General features: G+C 41.9%; 1 protein-coding gene and 1 pseudogene across 3 annotated transcripts in view; one reads left to right on the top strand and one right to left on the bottom strand.

The window, feature by feature from the left end:
* The window catches only part of tanc1b (tetratricopeptide repeat, ankyrin repeat and coiled-coil containing 1b), a 99700-nt gene extending 96931 nt beyond the window's left edge, over window positions 1-2769 (top strand). For all 3 annotated transcript variants that reach the window (XM_029458522.1, XM_029458521.1, XM_029458520.1), the window contains one exon: window positions 60-2769. In XM_029458522.1, the coding sequence (XP_029314382.1) occupies window positions 60-1644 (1585 nt within the window). In that variant the 3' untranslated portion in view covers window positions 1645-2769. The remainder of the gene's footprint in view (window positions 1-59) is intronic.
* LOC115026009 (WD repeat, SAM and U-box domain-containing protein 1-like) overlaps window positions 2755-16483 on the bottom strand; it is a 13853-nt pseudogene continuing 124 nt past the window's right edge.

The following is a 16483-nucleotide window of genomic DNA, read 5'->3' as shown; positions in this document are numbered from 1 at the left end:
GAGTTATATAGTCCGTGTCTGGTGACAATGTTTCTCTTCTTTCTTCCTCCAATCCACAGGCAATTCACGGCGGCCCTGGCTGATCTACACGAAGCAGCCAAGCTGTGCCCCAATAACCGGGAAATCCGTCGTTTGCTGGCTCGAGTAGAGGACGAGTGTAAACAGATGCAGCGCACGCAGATTAAAGGAGGCCTCGCTGGGGCTGCTTCCAGCCAGGTGCCAGGAGGCCACGAGTCGGACCAGGAGCAAGACGAAGGACAGGAGGACCCTTCAGAGCAAAGCCTTGCCAGGAGCGTGGAGGGACAAAGAGACATCCTAGAAGAGGAGGAAGAGGAAGAGGAGGCCTCGCTGCACGACAGGACACCTGAAGCCTGCTGGACCCAGAACAGTTATTCCTACAACAGAGTATTACCCTCTGAGCCCGTCAGCAACAGTTTAGGACATCAAAGTCTGAGCCCCAGCTCACCCCCAGGCCCTGGCAGACTCCCCCCCCACCGGTACCCTCGAGAGCACCGGGAGGCGCTGGCCCAACAGGGAAGGGTCCTGCAGCCCACCAAGCAGGCCCAGATAGTCAAGACCAACCAGCATATGAGCTCCATGCAGGTTGGGGGAGGGGCCGTGGGGGGCCGCGTGGCAGGGGCCAAATCTCAGTACGCGCCCTCCAGTCCCTTACCGAGCCGACACATGTCCAGTATGCTGAAGCCGGGCCCAGGTATCGACATCAGCCCTCTACCGCCCCCAGCTGACGAGCCTGTATACGGGAACCGCATGTCCACCTCCATGGCTCACAGTTGTGAGATTGAAAGCCTCCATTCCTCTCAGGCTTCCTACTCATCCGGGAGCAGCTCCAAGAGCCCGGGGCAAGACCGGTTGTCTGCCCACTCTGCATCGTCCCTGGATGGGTTGGCCTGCTCCGGTCCCGCACCACAGGGAAACCACACTGACGCAGTAAAGGAAGGGATTTGTGGTGCAACAGGATCACAGGGAGGAGGCAGCAGCATGCGTGTCTCCAGCTCCACCAGTAGCCTGGCGTCCAGCAGCAGTCTATCAGACAGCGGCAAGCTCGGACCCGATGTCCGCACCAAGATCTCTGACAAAACAAAGCACAGCCAACAGGCCAGTTCAGCAATAGAGTTCAAACCCAGACCTTTCATGGGCATAACGGACAAGACGGCACGCTTTTTCCAACAGCAGCAGCTGATCCAACAACAGCAGCAGCAGCAGATCCAACTGCAGCACCACAGCTTGCAGGGTCACCCGAGCCTGCAGTCTGTGGGCCGCAGCTGGCTGAACCACTCGTCCGACGGTCTGGTGTGTCACAACATGTCAGCGATGGGCCTGCTGCCCGTCGAATGTGAGCTGCCTTACGCCAAAACAGTGAGCACTTACCAGGAGCAGCACAAACCTCCACCACCTCAGGGTGCTATGGCAATGAGTGGCATACAAAACGGCATGCACGCCAAGGAATTCACAGAGAAGTTTTGCCAAGCCGCCAACTGTTACAAAGAGTCCAAGCCAGCACTGGCAATGCCACACACGTTCATGGACAGTAAACCCAAGCAGCCTGGCCTCGCCCGAGATAATCCTGCCATTCACGTAGCTTCAATGAAACCAAAGCGATCATTTATAGAATCAAATGTGTAGAGATGTTTGTTTTTATCTCATACAGTCTACAACGCACACACTAGCAACAATCTAAAGTGAGGAGTTGTTTTATTTTTTTTAACCAACCTCCAACAGAATGGTCTCACTTTTAAGCCTTGTTAGAAGTAGTGTGCAAGCTGTTTGTCTGTATTCACACAGGAAAACAGTGTACTGAATGCTCCAGATTGTTTCCCCTCCCAACCTGTTGCTTGTGACTGTCAGCTTCTGTTACATGACAACATGTCCGCCGTCATACAGCCAAGCTGGAGACATTGCACTGAAGGAAGTATTTGGACATGTAGTGTACAGTCCTCATCAACGCAACGGTGACAGTGAGCACTTTATACACACTTAGGCCGCTCAAGAGCTTAAACAACATATTCAGTTACAGTATAATGTTATTACAGAACAGTTTTGAGTGAAATGGGGTTTGAACTGTGTTCATTACGTCCATGGGGCTGAGAGGAGAAATAAGGAAGAGAAAGTCCTCGGTGAAGGTGTAAGAAAGTCTAAAAGGACGGACATTCCTGTGTTTTACGAAGGATGTTATAGATCCTCTTGTGTATATTATATAAATATGTATTTTTCCTTTTCAGTGAAGATCTATGTTAAGTGTATTGACAAGTTCAGACTTGTGTATTTTGAGTTTTATGCACAATGTTGTTTAAATGGTGTTAAAGGTTCTAAAAAAGCATTTGTTAAAGTGTTTGTACATTATATAAATCACCATTAACATGGAATTGAAATCCTTTCTGTATCTGCTTGTTGTTGCTGTCTAGCTTAATTTATTTACAGCGCCAATGGCTTGGTTAATTGTAAAAGCAATATATTTTATATAGTTATTTTTGCACAGCTAATAAGACATTTAATGATTCTTAATAATGTTGAGTTTACGTGTATGCTACAATTGCAGTTTATATTACAGAGTAAAAAAAATCTATAAAAACAGAAATGGTTTTGGGGCACATTGCCATCAGCTCTATTTTAATATGTACGTTTAATGCAATTGTTGCCATGTTTTCAGTATTGTGAGCTTTATTAGCTGTGATCACATACTGTTATAGAGCATTACTGCCATAGCCACCATGGGAGAGAAAAATAAAGACTCACTGAGGAAAAAACAAACAGGTCTGCTGACTTTTATTCTAAAACACACAGCTGCCCAAGTCAAGAGAACATTTAATAATCATCATGAGCCTGTGTAAACATTTTACAGCCGGTCGATCGCTGCCATAAAGCCTCAAGTAATGCAACAGATCAATAAAGTGAGAGTAAGATTTGCTGAACAGTGGCCTCTGTGGCCACAAATGTCAATTGCAATGACATTATTGACAATGGCACATTACATTTCCATTCATTTCTGCGTTTACTTCGCATCTTTACATTTGGAACATCGCCTCAAAACAGCTGAAATGTAGCGGAGACTAGTCATGCTCAACAAAGTTTCTCAGTTACACAATAATATATATATAAAAAATTAGCTATACATAAATAACATTAGCCACCACTTGCTACTGGTCATATCAGACCTAGCTGAAGCTGTAGCAGCATCGAGTGTATCGATTAGTTAAAGCAATGCTTCATTGTTGATTGTCTCACTTTAACCCTGTAATTGAAGCAATATTATGTAAGGTTCTTTTTCCTGAACAGAAGCCACTGTGGCCACAAGTGACCATTATGGGATATAAGATGACAGTAGAAGAGGTAGAGAACAGCCATAAGTAATGTCGGTTACACGACAATATCTATCTAAAGTTAGCTAACAATAGCCACCATGTGGTGTATTCAATTTATTATGAATTCAATGTTTTATTTGAGCGGTAGATTGTGTTATTTCTACATTCAAAAGTTACATAGTGCTTTAAAGAAGGTACTATTATGTAACAATTTATTAAACACTTTGTATTGCAAATGTGTGAGCGGACAACCTTAGCTTGCGTGCTTGATAACATGACTAGCAAAATAGTTTCCGAGTGAATGTTAGTTTGCTAGCTTGCCAAAATTACTTCACCAGCTAACGTAATCCATAACACAAACTGTGTTGATTTTAGCCAACAATAAAGAATGCATCAGTACAAAGCAAAAGGTGTCTAACGATTTCTTTCTACAAGCCAAGAGCAAGCGATGCAAGGCTAGCCAACTGTAACCTAAGCTAAGATTAGCCACCTAGCTGTAATTTAGATTTTGCGTTTGTTGCTTTGTAACGTTAGCTGACTAACTCGACAGTATCATGGAGCCAATAGTCCAAATAATATATTGGAACATACAGATGGTAAAATAATTTTTAATGTGGATGTAATGGCATTTTGGCAGATGACTGCTTGTGCCTGCGCGAGCAGCAGGATCATGACTGCAGTAAATTCAGCATAGTTCCATAGTTTTTAAATGTATTTTTTTTATTCTTTACAAAAAAATTAAATGAGCAGTTATGCCGACTATTAACTGGATAAATATATGTTAAATTATCCGAGACTTCAGATTCTGGATTATTTTGTTAGATTTGTACAAATACCCTGAACAAAAATCGTATTTATAGTCATTACTTCTTTCAAAGAGAGTGCAAGCACTTATCAGATGAGCAGTACCTCTTTTGTTGGATTCTGACAAACAAGCTAGAATGAGCTGCGGTGTACTGGCTCGACTTCCAGCGTGTTCTTTCCCTCTTCAGAGATCTATTGGGAGTGAGGAGCGTAGTCTGTAGCAGAAGGTTCTCATGGGGCTGGTTTTGTTCTTGCCCCTGATCCAGCTCTCGATGGATTCTCGCTCATGGGAATATCCGTCTGTGGAGTAGACACAGTTTGACACCTCATACACACACACTGAGATAAAGTACAGTATGTCCGTCTTTGACTTGGACATTGTACAGGTTTTAAGAATGTGTCTAACCTGCAGCAATGACTGGATCCTTCAACAGCTCTCTTGTGATTGGACTCGTCTGGGGCCTCTGAACCGCTCTCTTCTTTCTTCAAGGCCTCGACTTTCCTCAGGAGACGACCGCGGAGGCTCACAGACTGTGAAAATCTAACAAACTTCAGTGAGTACGACTGATAAAATACATCACACACGGTGCAATTTTAAAACGTAGTGAAGCAAAGATTGATGATAATTTAAAGGATACAAAGACTTTACATAAAACAGCTATTTTATTTTAATGTTATTCCATTAACAGGGTTGTTTCCTCAGTGAGGCGACAGACACTCGACAGACTGACTTTGTCCTTTGATAAAACAAAAGGCAGGAATAAATAAATCTGCACCGCCGTTCAATCCATCTGTGCCACGATACAAAGAGCCAGACACGCTCACTGTGTTGTGATGGCTTCACAACTCAGACAAGGTGTCACCTCTGAGGAGTTTGTGTGGGTTGTTAGTTCAAGAGTTAACATTTTTCATTATTATACTAGAGAATAAAAACGACCCAAAAGTGTAACGTATTACTCTGCACACAGCTGCAGGTCTCTGCCCACTGACAGAACCCTTTGATTTTGTCATCAGCTGCACAGTTCACGATGGGCTACAATACAGGGAGGACCTTTACAGCCACTCATTATAAGTGATGTGTCCGTGTAAAGTGGCAGAGGGATTCAGAGAGCAGCTGCAGTGACATTTTCCAGCCTGCAATCTCAAATCCAGGAGAGATTTAGTATCAAATATATTGAAATATTGCAAAGTCTAAATTGTCTTCATTTCAAACTGCAAGAAAGGAAGTGGAGCAGTTGATAAAGAATTGTACCAAACGGAGTTAAAAAATAATACCTGACACTAAAAATTAAGTTTTAACAATACATTTTTTAAATAATGGGGTTTTTAATTGTTTATTCAGCTTAAAAATATAATTTCCTCAACCCAAAATTAACACTAAATAGTCAAATTTAAGCAAAATATTTCTAAATCACTAACTTTTGTGAAATTTGTGGTTTTCGTGTTGGAAATTAATTCTGCACATTGCCAGGAATAAACCTCTGGTGGGGAAAATAATTTATTATATTTATAAATATTGGTCAAAATTGAATATAGTGAGTCTAAAAACAGACTTGCAATCATCTTATAAAATATCCACCAAAGCAGAGAATATTCTCTCATGTTGCTAAAAACCCAAACATTCCCAGAAGAATATACTTCAGACATGACGTTGGTATCATTGTGCTGAGGATGCTTAACAACCCATCTAGTTCTAGATTAGAGTTTATGACTTGCATCATAAGTTGCGTCTGATGAATATGTGGATTTTTAACACGAGACTTGTGTATAGATTCTGTGTGGTTTTGTTTTTGAATAATTGAGACTGTGTAGTAGTTTGAATTGAATTAAACAAATGTACTCCAAAGCTTCCCCCCACATATCATGATGTATAGGGTCACAACAACAATCGGCACAAAGCCACAGTGTGCCGAGGAACGGCTCGTCTTGCTGCAGCAAATTGCATTTTGTGAGTCAGTCTTTCTTTAGCAGTCATTCAAAGAACAGAAATGAGAGAGGAAGTATGGAAAGCATTCAAGTACACATTACAAACACTGTGGCTTCCTTTTACCGTGAACTCGGCGCCTAGAAAATCCTGCATTTAAGTTTAAAGTAAAACAGGCAGATGCTGCAGTAGAAGCTCGCAATCATAAATACTTAACTACGAGAAAAGTGATGTTGCTCAATCAAAATGTCCTCTCGATGAAACACGTTGAACCTATTAAGTCCTCCGATTGATCCAATAAATTACTCTTGGATAGAAAAACGGCACTTAACAGCTCAACGGGATTTAAGATTTCCATAAGTTCCCACATTTTTCATGGCAGCACAAGCCATTAGTACTATACGGTCCACTTTACATTTAGATTGATAATTTGATGAGACGCTACAATAAAACTGCAGAATGAGGCTGTCACCACAGAGATACAGTGAACCATTTCCAAGAGGAACTTTTTTCTTTCCTCCCCTTACTCAAAGATTCATGAATATTTCATTAAGTAAAGTGCGCTAGAATCTAATTTGCTATGCGTGTGTGTGCTTGTATGTGTAAGTAAGCGTGTGTCTTTGCACGCACACTAACTTACACAAAGGCCACGCATGGAAAATGATAGTTGTCGGTTGCACACAGCACAAAAAAAAGAACAGGAAATGTAGCAATCTGCAGTTTCGTCTGTCCTTGTTCTGTGGTAATGATGAGAGCTGTCCTCCATAATAAAACGCATGGAAAAGAGGACATGCTTTGCATTGTTGAGCAGTGTACAAGGGAAGTTGGCTTCACTGTTGATTTTACTGCGTCGACTGCTGTCCAATTAAATCAAAGACAAAAACTGCCAAAAGGACGTTTTTACCCTGATTAAGGGTGAGGCAGTGATGACGTTAGTTACATGATTACAGTCGGCACAAAGTACCGTAATCAGAGTAAAGACAGCTTGTCTGGGCATTATGGCATTCAAGCAGCATGTCAACTGTGTGTAAATAAAAATTCAAGATGGCTAACTAAAGTAGCACCCATACCTCAACCAAGGAGACCAAATATAATAAGGTTACAACCCCCTTAATGTGTAATAATTAGTTTTCCAATAAGCTGCAGTGAGGATGTGTGTACATCGTTTATTTTGACCAGGTGTGCATACATATGCCTTTTGAAGACAACTTTGTGTAATCCTGTAATCCTGAGATTAAATCTAATAATAAAACATTAATTTAGGTTATTAGCCAATTTCACTAATTATAAATCATATTAATTAGCAGGCTTCGCATGGATCCATAACATTCATTTATAAATGGCACACTTTGTCCTTTATTTTTAAACATACTATTACAATACAATAATTACAATACTATTTATACTCTGTTTAAAGTGTAATTTTGCTGGTTGATGATTATGATTGAAATATAACTGCTCATTATGGTTGAATTAATGATAGGTGCATCAATGATGCTATAAGTGCTATAAAATAGTGCATAATGGTGGCACAGGTCAATCTGATGAATGAGTGCGAGCACAAAGTTGCTTCTGCCGTAAATCTACACTGGTTTGGGCATCTGGCCCCGGGAGTTCTAAATAATCATAAAGTGCTTTTTAAGAGAGACAAAAGATGTCGCTCCAACAACACATCACTTGTTCTTTGGCACTGCTCAACAAACTCATACGGAGAATCAAGGAATACTTCAACATTTTAGGAAATACGCTTCTTTTCTTTCATTTCTAAGATTGATACCCCTCGTGGGGTATGAAGGTAACAAAATCCACCTACAAGCACATCTCCAGCTCACTAATTAACATCTCATTAGTTTAATCAGTAAATAAAAACTGAAATGTTAAAACGACAGTATTTATGTTAAATTATTCCTGCCTTGGTGGAGATCATGATGCTGACCTTTGTACTTTGCACACGCATCTACAGTGTGTCCATCCACTGCAGGGAGAATGTGTTTGTTGTTTTCTGGCAGCAGTTTATTTTTTTTTGCAGTGACTTTCCACACGGACCTTGGACGACCCCTGAATGGACTAATCTTATTTTCAGAGGGATTATCATTGTTTGTGACGTAAAGGTCATCCCGTGGGGTACTGTCCTCACAGCGTGATTTGTGATTGTATAAGCAGATAGAAACACTGCAGCTTCACATCCCTAAATCAGATCACTGTTTGGGGAAGAGTTGTGAGAGGGAAAAATAAATCAGAGCATCGATAAAAAAAAAAAGCGGCTTATATCATACTACCCAATTGAAGTTTGTCATGTTTTAGGATCAAACAGTAAATCCCCTCAAAAAACACTAAGTCCCAGTGTCCCTGCGAGTGTGTGTGTGTGTGTGTGTGTGTGTGTGTGTGTGTGTGTGTGTGTGTGTGTGTGTGTGTGTACTGTACTAATGTACGTGACTTGTGTTTTATATTCCATCCTCACCAATTCCCAGCTCTGCTGCCGTTTCCCTGTTCAGCTGGCCGTCGATATTGTTGGCTTTAAAGATGCTGACGAGCTCCTGCAGTCCTTCCTCGCACAGCCAAGTCTGCACATCCTCCTCTGACCAATCAGCAGCCAGCAGCCAGCAGCCTGGAGTGACCCGGCAACTTCCTTCCTGCAAAACGCACAACAGGAAAAGCTCGGATATTATACCCTCCCCATCTCTTGCAACGAAACTTATGACGCAAACAAACAATTTCCCTCACACTCAACAGAAAAGGACCCACTCCCTCTGTGCTGATTAGACACACACACACACACACACACACACACACACACACACACAGACAGACAGACAGACAGACAGACAGACAGACAGACAGACAGACAGACAGACAGACAGACACAGCCAGCCTGCAGCTCATCAACCTTCACACGACACTATGTGAGTGAGCGGCCATCATTTATCATATGACAACCCACCCTGTTGTGCATTAATGACACGTCACAGCAGCCATCACCAATCATTAGTCATGTGAAGGATAACCCTGAAGACTAGGGGGCGTTGCTCATTACCACGCTAAGTAACTTCATGTTAGCCCCCCAAGCCCCACCCCCCACCTCTTCCCCATTGCATACTTTCCTCCACAATAGATTGTGTTTTTAAAACCTCTAGAACATGCCTGCAGCTAAGATTCTGGTCTACTGAGGTTTCAGGTAAACTGGCATCTCTGCTTGATTTCCTTCTTTGTGTAGGATTGTTGAATGTCGTGACAGCACATCTAGAGGTCTGGATAAACATGCCAACATGCTGAGCAGGCAATCTTTGCCATCTTGTTTCTCTTAGTTTAGTGGGTTGGCATGCTAACATTAGCACTAAAGACAAAGTACAGTGTTGTTAAAAGTGATTTTCCCTTCTTTTTTTTGCAATTGTAAAACTATGTAAAACTAACAGAAATCCTGCCCCGAGCACAGTCTCACTGAGTGGAATTATCCACTTATTGGGTCTGCACAACAGTGAGCAGAGTAACACCTCCTCCTCTCTGCAGCCCGGGCTCAGAGAGTGTGGAGTCTCCCAGTCTAGAAGGCTGAGTCATGAAACCAATGTGCCAAAAGCATGGAAACCTCACAGAGCTTCACTGCAGACAGCTCAGACTGCAGTGTTTAATTAGACAGATGCACATATGAAGCTTTCTTCCTCATCCATCCATTTTCAGCTGCTTATCCGGGGCCGGGTCACAGTGGCAGCGGGCTAAGCAAGGTAGTCCAGACCCGAGGCGTTCCTAAACCAGATGAGATATATAATCTCTCCAGCGTGTTCTTGGTCTGCGGCCACAAATACTCAGCAGCATGCCTGATCTGTATCACTCCACAGCTTAAATAAAACTATAGGTTTATGAAACTAAATGGTTTAGAGTGAAAATATATATTTCTGATCTGCTGATACATTATAAACAATCCAGACCTGGACTAACCCCGCCTCTGAACACAGGTGTTTCTAATCAGTCTGGCTGATTAGACCATTAGCAGCTTCAACCTCACTGAGAATCACTAGACGGCACCAAACTGTGTACACTAATAAGGATAAGAGGGTAGGGTGTCCCGCCATCACAGCTGCAACAAAACAAAACTAACAGGAGAGTGAGGAAGTTGTCAATATCAAGCCTAATTAGTAGAGAAGAGGTCTAATTAAACAACGTAAAAAGGAAAAACAGCTGTGTGGTACAGAAGAGTATTAGGGCCAGGGAAAGGGAGAAAAGATTTAATGTTTTTTTATTTAGAATTTCGTGAATAAAGTCGAAGTGTCAAGAATAAAGTGGAACTTTTTTTATTAGTTCCAGGCATAACACATGACCCATTTTAAAGATTCTCTTTTGACTTTTGAGAGAGTGAGTGTGAGAATGTGAGAGTGAGCAAGTGAGTTAGAGCGAGAGAGCCAGTAAGAGCTAGAGAGAGAGAGTGAGAGTGTGAGAGTGAGTGAGCAAATGACAGTGAAAGAGTGAGAGAGAGTGACAGTGAGAGAAAGAGAGCGAGAGAGTGAGAGTGAGAGTGAGTGAGCAAATCAGTGAGTAAGCGAGAGACAGAGCAAGTGAGAGAGAGAGTGAGAGCGAGAGTGAGAGCGTGAGTGAGCAAATGACAGAGTGAGAGAGAGTGAGAGAGCGAGAGAGAGTGAGAGTGAGAGAAAGAGAGAGAGAGCGAGTAAGAGCTAGAGAGCGAGAGTGTGAGAGTGAGTGAGCAAATGACAGAGTGAAAGAGTGAGAGAGCGAGAGAGAGCGAGAGTGAGAGAAAGAGAGCAAATGAGTGAGTAAGCGAGAGAGAGAGTGAGAGCTAGAGAGCGAGAGAGCAAATGACAGAGTCAGAGAGAGAGAGAGAGAGAGAGAGAGAGAGAGAGAATGATGTTCAGGGCGCCTCTTGTGACCCATTTCTAACATTAGCAGGAAGGAATGGGCTTGTGAAGGTGTTGAGAAACGAATCAACACATTGTTGTTTTAATCTTTTCATGGGATTTGCTGGCATTAAGACATGTTTTGAATAATGCCAGCCTTATCCTTTAAAGGCAGAAGGTCGCTATTTCATTTTTAAAAATTAATAAAAAGTTGTGTTCCCCATTTGCTCCACCAAAGCACGTTTCTTCACCTTCACAAAACAGTATAAAACACATGACCAACACAAAATAACAAGAAAAGCTTTTGATCACATGAAAAAGGACGTGTGCTACAACATGAGCTCAAAGGAAAACATGTTTCCAGGAAACATCAAGAAATTAAATTCTCTTTACCAGACCGATATCTGAACCATTCACACTGAAAACAGCAGTGTTTTTTTTTTTAGCTCAAAGAGTACTGTGCATAACTTTAAGGGGAAAACACAGTGAATGATTTATTTACCTTGGCACACTGTCTGCCTTGATTCAGCTGCTGCAGGAAAAAAAAAAGGGAATAACTTTAATATGTGAAAAGAACAAACCAAGATTAAAAGGGGAGATAAAGAGAAAAGCATATCTTCATTGAGATGGAATTTATTTTGTCAATATCAACCTGACTGACTAATGGCAGATGGGGAGCTGCACTGATGAAGCTTCAAGGCCTCCAGCTGTCTAACAATTGCATCATTTCATTTAGTATTCCAAATGTTTTCTTTCATGTTGCGTTGGAACTTTTTATTTTGAAAGAGGATTCACCTCATAACAACATCTCTGAGGCTTAGTGGTAGTTTGTCCTGCTGCACCGATAAACATCACTCACAATTCCTCCTGCAGACACTGCAGCCAGACAGCAATACATATGTAATAGGAGCTTCTCCGGCTGGATTTCTCCCAAAAACACTCTTTTGGGAGTCTTTAGCGCTTGCTTCTGGGCTTTAAACCAATGCTAACTGTTTAAGAAAAAAGGAGGCGTGATTGTGCATTTGTAGGCACCAACCTTAACAACTCTCTTAAGTATTTACCAGTTCTGCTGACTCCATCTGCTATTCTCCACACGTTTACGGTTCTGTCCATGCAGCCGGTTGCAATCCACGGCATGGTGGGAGACAGAGCAGCAGCAGTCACGTACCTGCAGGGAGAAGGAAGAGGAGCAGAGATGTGAAGGGTGTGTATGACAGACTAAAAAAATTTTCACAGGAAGAGATCGGCTTTTAAAATCACTTTCCCCTCTAACCTTAAAGAATAAAATAAAAATAAATCCAGTCTTAGATCATACAGTATCTTAAATCCTTTCAAGCACTTCAAAGCGCTCTGCTGGTGCCTACCTGCGGTGCCACTTCAATGACTGTCTGGAAAGCAGAGCTGGAGAATAGAGCTGGAGAATACACTATTGCATCACTGCACCCAGTGCTTCTGGGAGAAACTAGTCAAGCAAAAATCACACATTTTGATCTGAAACCCTTTGACTCCTATTTTGCCGTTTGATAGCTGCAGGGATTGCATAGCAGTGGGAGGTCAGGTCATTTACCCGTCGTGCTGTTTCAAAGTGTGGAGCAGGGTTCCCAGGTTCTGTAAACAAAGTACAAACAAACAGAACGGGAATGTTTGGCATTTCTGTGTTTACAGCAGCTGGAATTCATTGTTGAGCGAGAGTAGTGAACGGAGGCAGCAAAGCCAAACAAGAAAACCATTTGTGCTTTACTTACCGCATCATATATCGCAACACTTTTATCCACCGAACTGTTGAATATTTAAAGAGTAAACTTCATTTGCAGAATACATATACATTTGCTTTATAGAATGATCAAAGAAAAAATCTAACAAAAACACATTATTCAAGTGTTTAAATTCTACAAACAGAGCACAAGTTAACCTTCAAGTGTGTTTGAATAAAAGCCAGAAACAGCACAGAGATGCAAACAGAAGCTTGAACACAACAAAATACACTCCTCCTGCAGACTAAGGGGACAGCTGGATCATTGCTCAGCAGTGGCATCTGCTGTTTACAGCACAGAAACAGAGAATCTTAAACATGAAGGAGAGTTTCATTTCAACACAATCCTTCCCAAATGAGCAAATGATTTTACAGCAAATAAAACAAATTACATTACAAAACATTAACCTTGCAGGCACAAAAGTCAATATTCCTTAGCCAACGCAGGAGGGGTTTATTAGAGCTGCTCACACATGTGAAGACAAGAATTGATGTGTGTGTGTGTGTGTGTGTGTGTGTGTGAGAGAGAGATGAGTGTGTGTCTTACCCCGAGACCACCAGCTCTCCATCAGAAGAGAAACACAAGACAGAACTGGAGCCGACTGACTGGTGAGAGTGTCAAGCAGCTTCATGACACAGGCTGAGGGTCACACAGTCACACATACACACACACACACACACACACACACACACACACACACACACACACACACACACACACACACGCACACACACATACACACACACACACACATGGTTTATATTTTATCTATGTATCTGTTCAGCTACCAACCTCCTGCAATGTGTCCACACACAAATTGACAAGAGAAACAACAACCTAACATTCAGTCTGAAACTGACACATCAGCATCATTGCTCTTGCTGTGCCACCTGCTGATAGCTGCTTGGAAACTAAAGATTTTATTTTTGGCACTAAATCTGAGACATTCACAGTTTACGATACAAAGACACTGAGTACTGAGTAGTACACAGTAATAATTCATCGTGCAACAATCTTATGTGCCATCAATCTGTCTGTAGCAGCATTTAAATGATCAACCTTTAAAATACACATTTATTAAATTAAACTCCCTCTTTTCCATCAGAGTAAAAATTCAGTTTTCAGGCATAATTTGTTATTTGCATGCATATTCATGAAACAAAAATGCATTATTAAACCTGACTAAATCAAAAAGTGTACACTTATAAATAATAATAATAAATGTGATGTGTGATCAAGATGTACGCTGCTGGTTGAAAGGAGAAGGCTGCAAAACTGACATGAAAGATTTGACCGGTAGATATGGAGCTGCTAAGTAAGCCAGGACAAGAAATATGTTCCATATAGACGTTGATCCCAGCTTCAAAAGTGGCACCTTGCTTCCCTGAAGGATCTACACTTGAGTCTGTTCCACATAAAACAGCAGCAGAAGAGTTCAAGCATGCAATCTTCTTGCACAGACAAGAAAAATGCACATTTCAGGTGAAAGCTCCTCCACAGAGAAACAATATGTGAAAAATACATTTTAAAGAAATGCGACAAGGACAGACATTATTCTGTGTCTTTCTACAAGCTGCACAGAGATGAAAAATCCCCATAGACTGCAGCGGGACATCACGTGGGACACATCGCATTCTCCCCAGAAATGGACGTTACCACGGCAACATATCTTAGGAACTAACAACATGGCGTGTGTTCACAGTCTGCAGGCTGGCTGCACAACCCATGAACATACACGACATGTTCTTGTTCTGCTGCCGTTCCTACAAGATATAAATGTCACAGTAGATATACTGTATACACCTGATTTCCTCTCCACTCTGCTCCACACACACACACACGCACACACACTCCTCTGCAGCTGCTGTATTTCAGCAGAATGTCTTAAAGTGATCCATTATTAATGACTCAGTCTGCAGCTGATTTATTCCACACACTAATAAAATTCCTCTATTCTACAGAGCGATTTCAAGGTTAAAGCAGTCCTCTCTCTCTCTCTCTCTCTCTCTCTCTCTCTCTCTCTCTCTCTCTCTCTCTCTCTCTCTCTCTCTCTCTCTCTCTCTCTCTCTCTCTCTCTCTCTCTCATGGGAGATAAAGGGGGAGCTTTTAGTTGAGGAAGCAGGCAGAGGGGTCAGTCTACCTGCTCCTTCACGCTGAGAAACAACTCGTATTTTCAGATGGTTGTCCTGTCCACAGGAGGCCAGTCGAAACTCCACACAGCAGCCATCTGCAGATTCTCAATGTTCATTCTCGACTGACGTGAATAACAAATGATAAATATCATCCGACAGCCTGTATGTGAAGTGTATCAACACATGGCAAGCATCTTTTACTCTGTGTGTGGCATAAATATAGTGCAGTGGATTAAAAGGGAGATTTCCATAACAACAAAAAACAACAACAAACACTACACATGTCATTTTGAGTCACGGATACAAATGTGTTGTCTGATCAACAGTTCAAATAATTTTGCTTGATAAATGACTTAAATAATAAACATGTCTAGACGCTACTTGATAAGTGAATATCAGTGAAAATGTGTTTTCTGGTGATTTGGGTAAACTGACCCTAAATATAACTTACCGACTTTAAACTATGGCGCAAAGCTGCAGCAGGTGACTCCCAGGTCGTGTGCGTCCTTCTCAGCATGCAGGAGGTTGATGTCGGTATCCCACAGTTTGAGGTCTCCGTGGGTGCAGTCGGTCACAAACATCTGTCCACAGGGAGAGAAGCAGCAGGCCACAACACTGGCCTCGCTCACTGCACTGCACCTTTAACAGTCAAGAACACTCATTCATAATACATGCAGGGGATACACAAACACTACCATTAACACACCCAGAGAATACACACATGTGGGCCCTAAATCCTGCACTGAGTTTATCAAGATTAATCTAAACCACCTGTGAGAATCTTCAACAGAGAGGCACAGTTATTAACATATTTCATCCTCTTGTCAATAAGTGTTTGTCTAGCTGGCTGTGTTCATTAGTCCCATGCATATGCATTGTTAAACCAGACTTAATGTAGTAGCCAGTGAAGTAGCTCTAATCTTTCTTTAGAACAGCTGTAAAATCCAAGTAGGACTTTGTTAATTACATTTTTTCAAATTCACATTTTTGAATTAGCAGTGAAAAATCATTGTTGGTCTACTCTTGTCGGATCAAACACAAATACACATGCTGGTTCCAGCTTCTAACGTGTGAGGATTTGATGCATGCATTTGTGATATGCAAGTAAGTAACGTTTATTTCTAGAGCACATTTAAAACACAGCTTAAGCTGAGCAAAGTGCTGTACAAAAGAACATTAAAATGTAAAGTAAAAAAAAAAAGAAAAAACCGAAACAGAACATATGAACGACAAATATGTTATAGTAAACTGATTCTGTTCAGATAAAACAAGCTATTAAAAGATGTCACCAGTTTCTGACATTTTATTCACTGAAAGATAATAACTAACACCCAGATTTGCTGATTAATAACTTAGGACTTCCTAAAAAAAAAGCCCTTCCAGTACAGTAGTCATGAATATTTATAAAGAATTAAAATGTCACGTTAAGGCTGGAATTAGGCCAACAGGCACTTTTTTGCTCTAACACTTTTTGATATGGATCTTTAGCTGTTGACGTGATTGCCCCTGGGTCACACTGTACCTGCGTTATGTCTTGGAGGGGAAGTCCCAGAGGACAACGGGGCCATCGCAGGCCCCTGCCAGCAGCAGGGAGGAGTCAGGTGCCACCGCGCACACTCGGAGCGGGCTGCGGGCCGGGTGCTGCAGCACCGCCGCCACCTCACCTGTCTCCGAGCCCCACACGATGGTGGATCAGTCCATGGAG

Source organism: Cottoperca gobio, chromosome 21, assembly GCF_900634415.1.
Source record: "Cottoperca gobio chromosome 21, fCotGob3.1, whole genome shotgun sequence".
In the NCBI taxonomy this organism is placed as follows: Eukaryota; Metazoa; Chordata; class Actinopteri; order Perciformes; family Bovichtidae; genus Cottoperca; species Cottoperca gobio.
The sequence above is the reverse complement of the archived record's forward strand: the minus strand, read 5'-3'. Positions and strand labels throughout refer to the sequence as shown.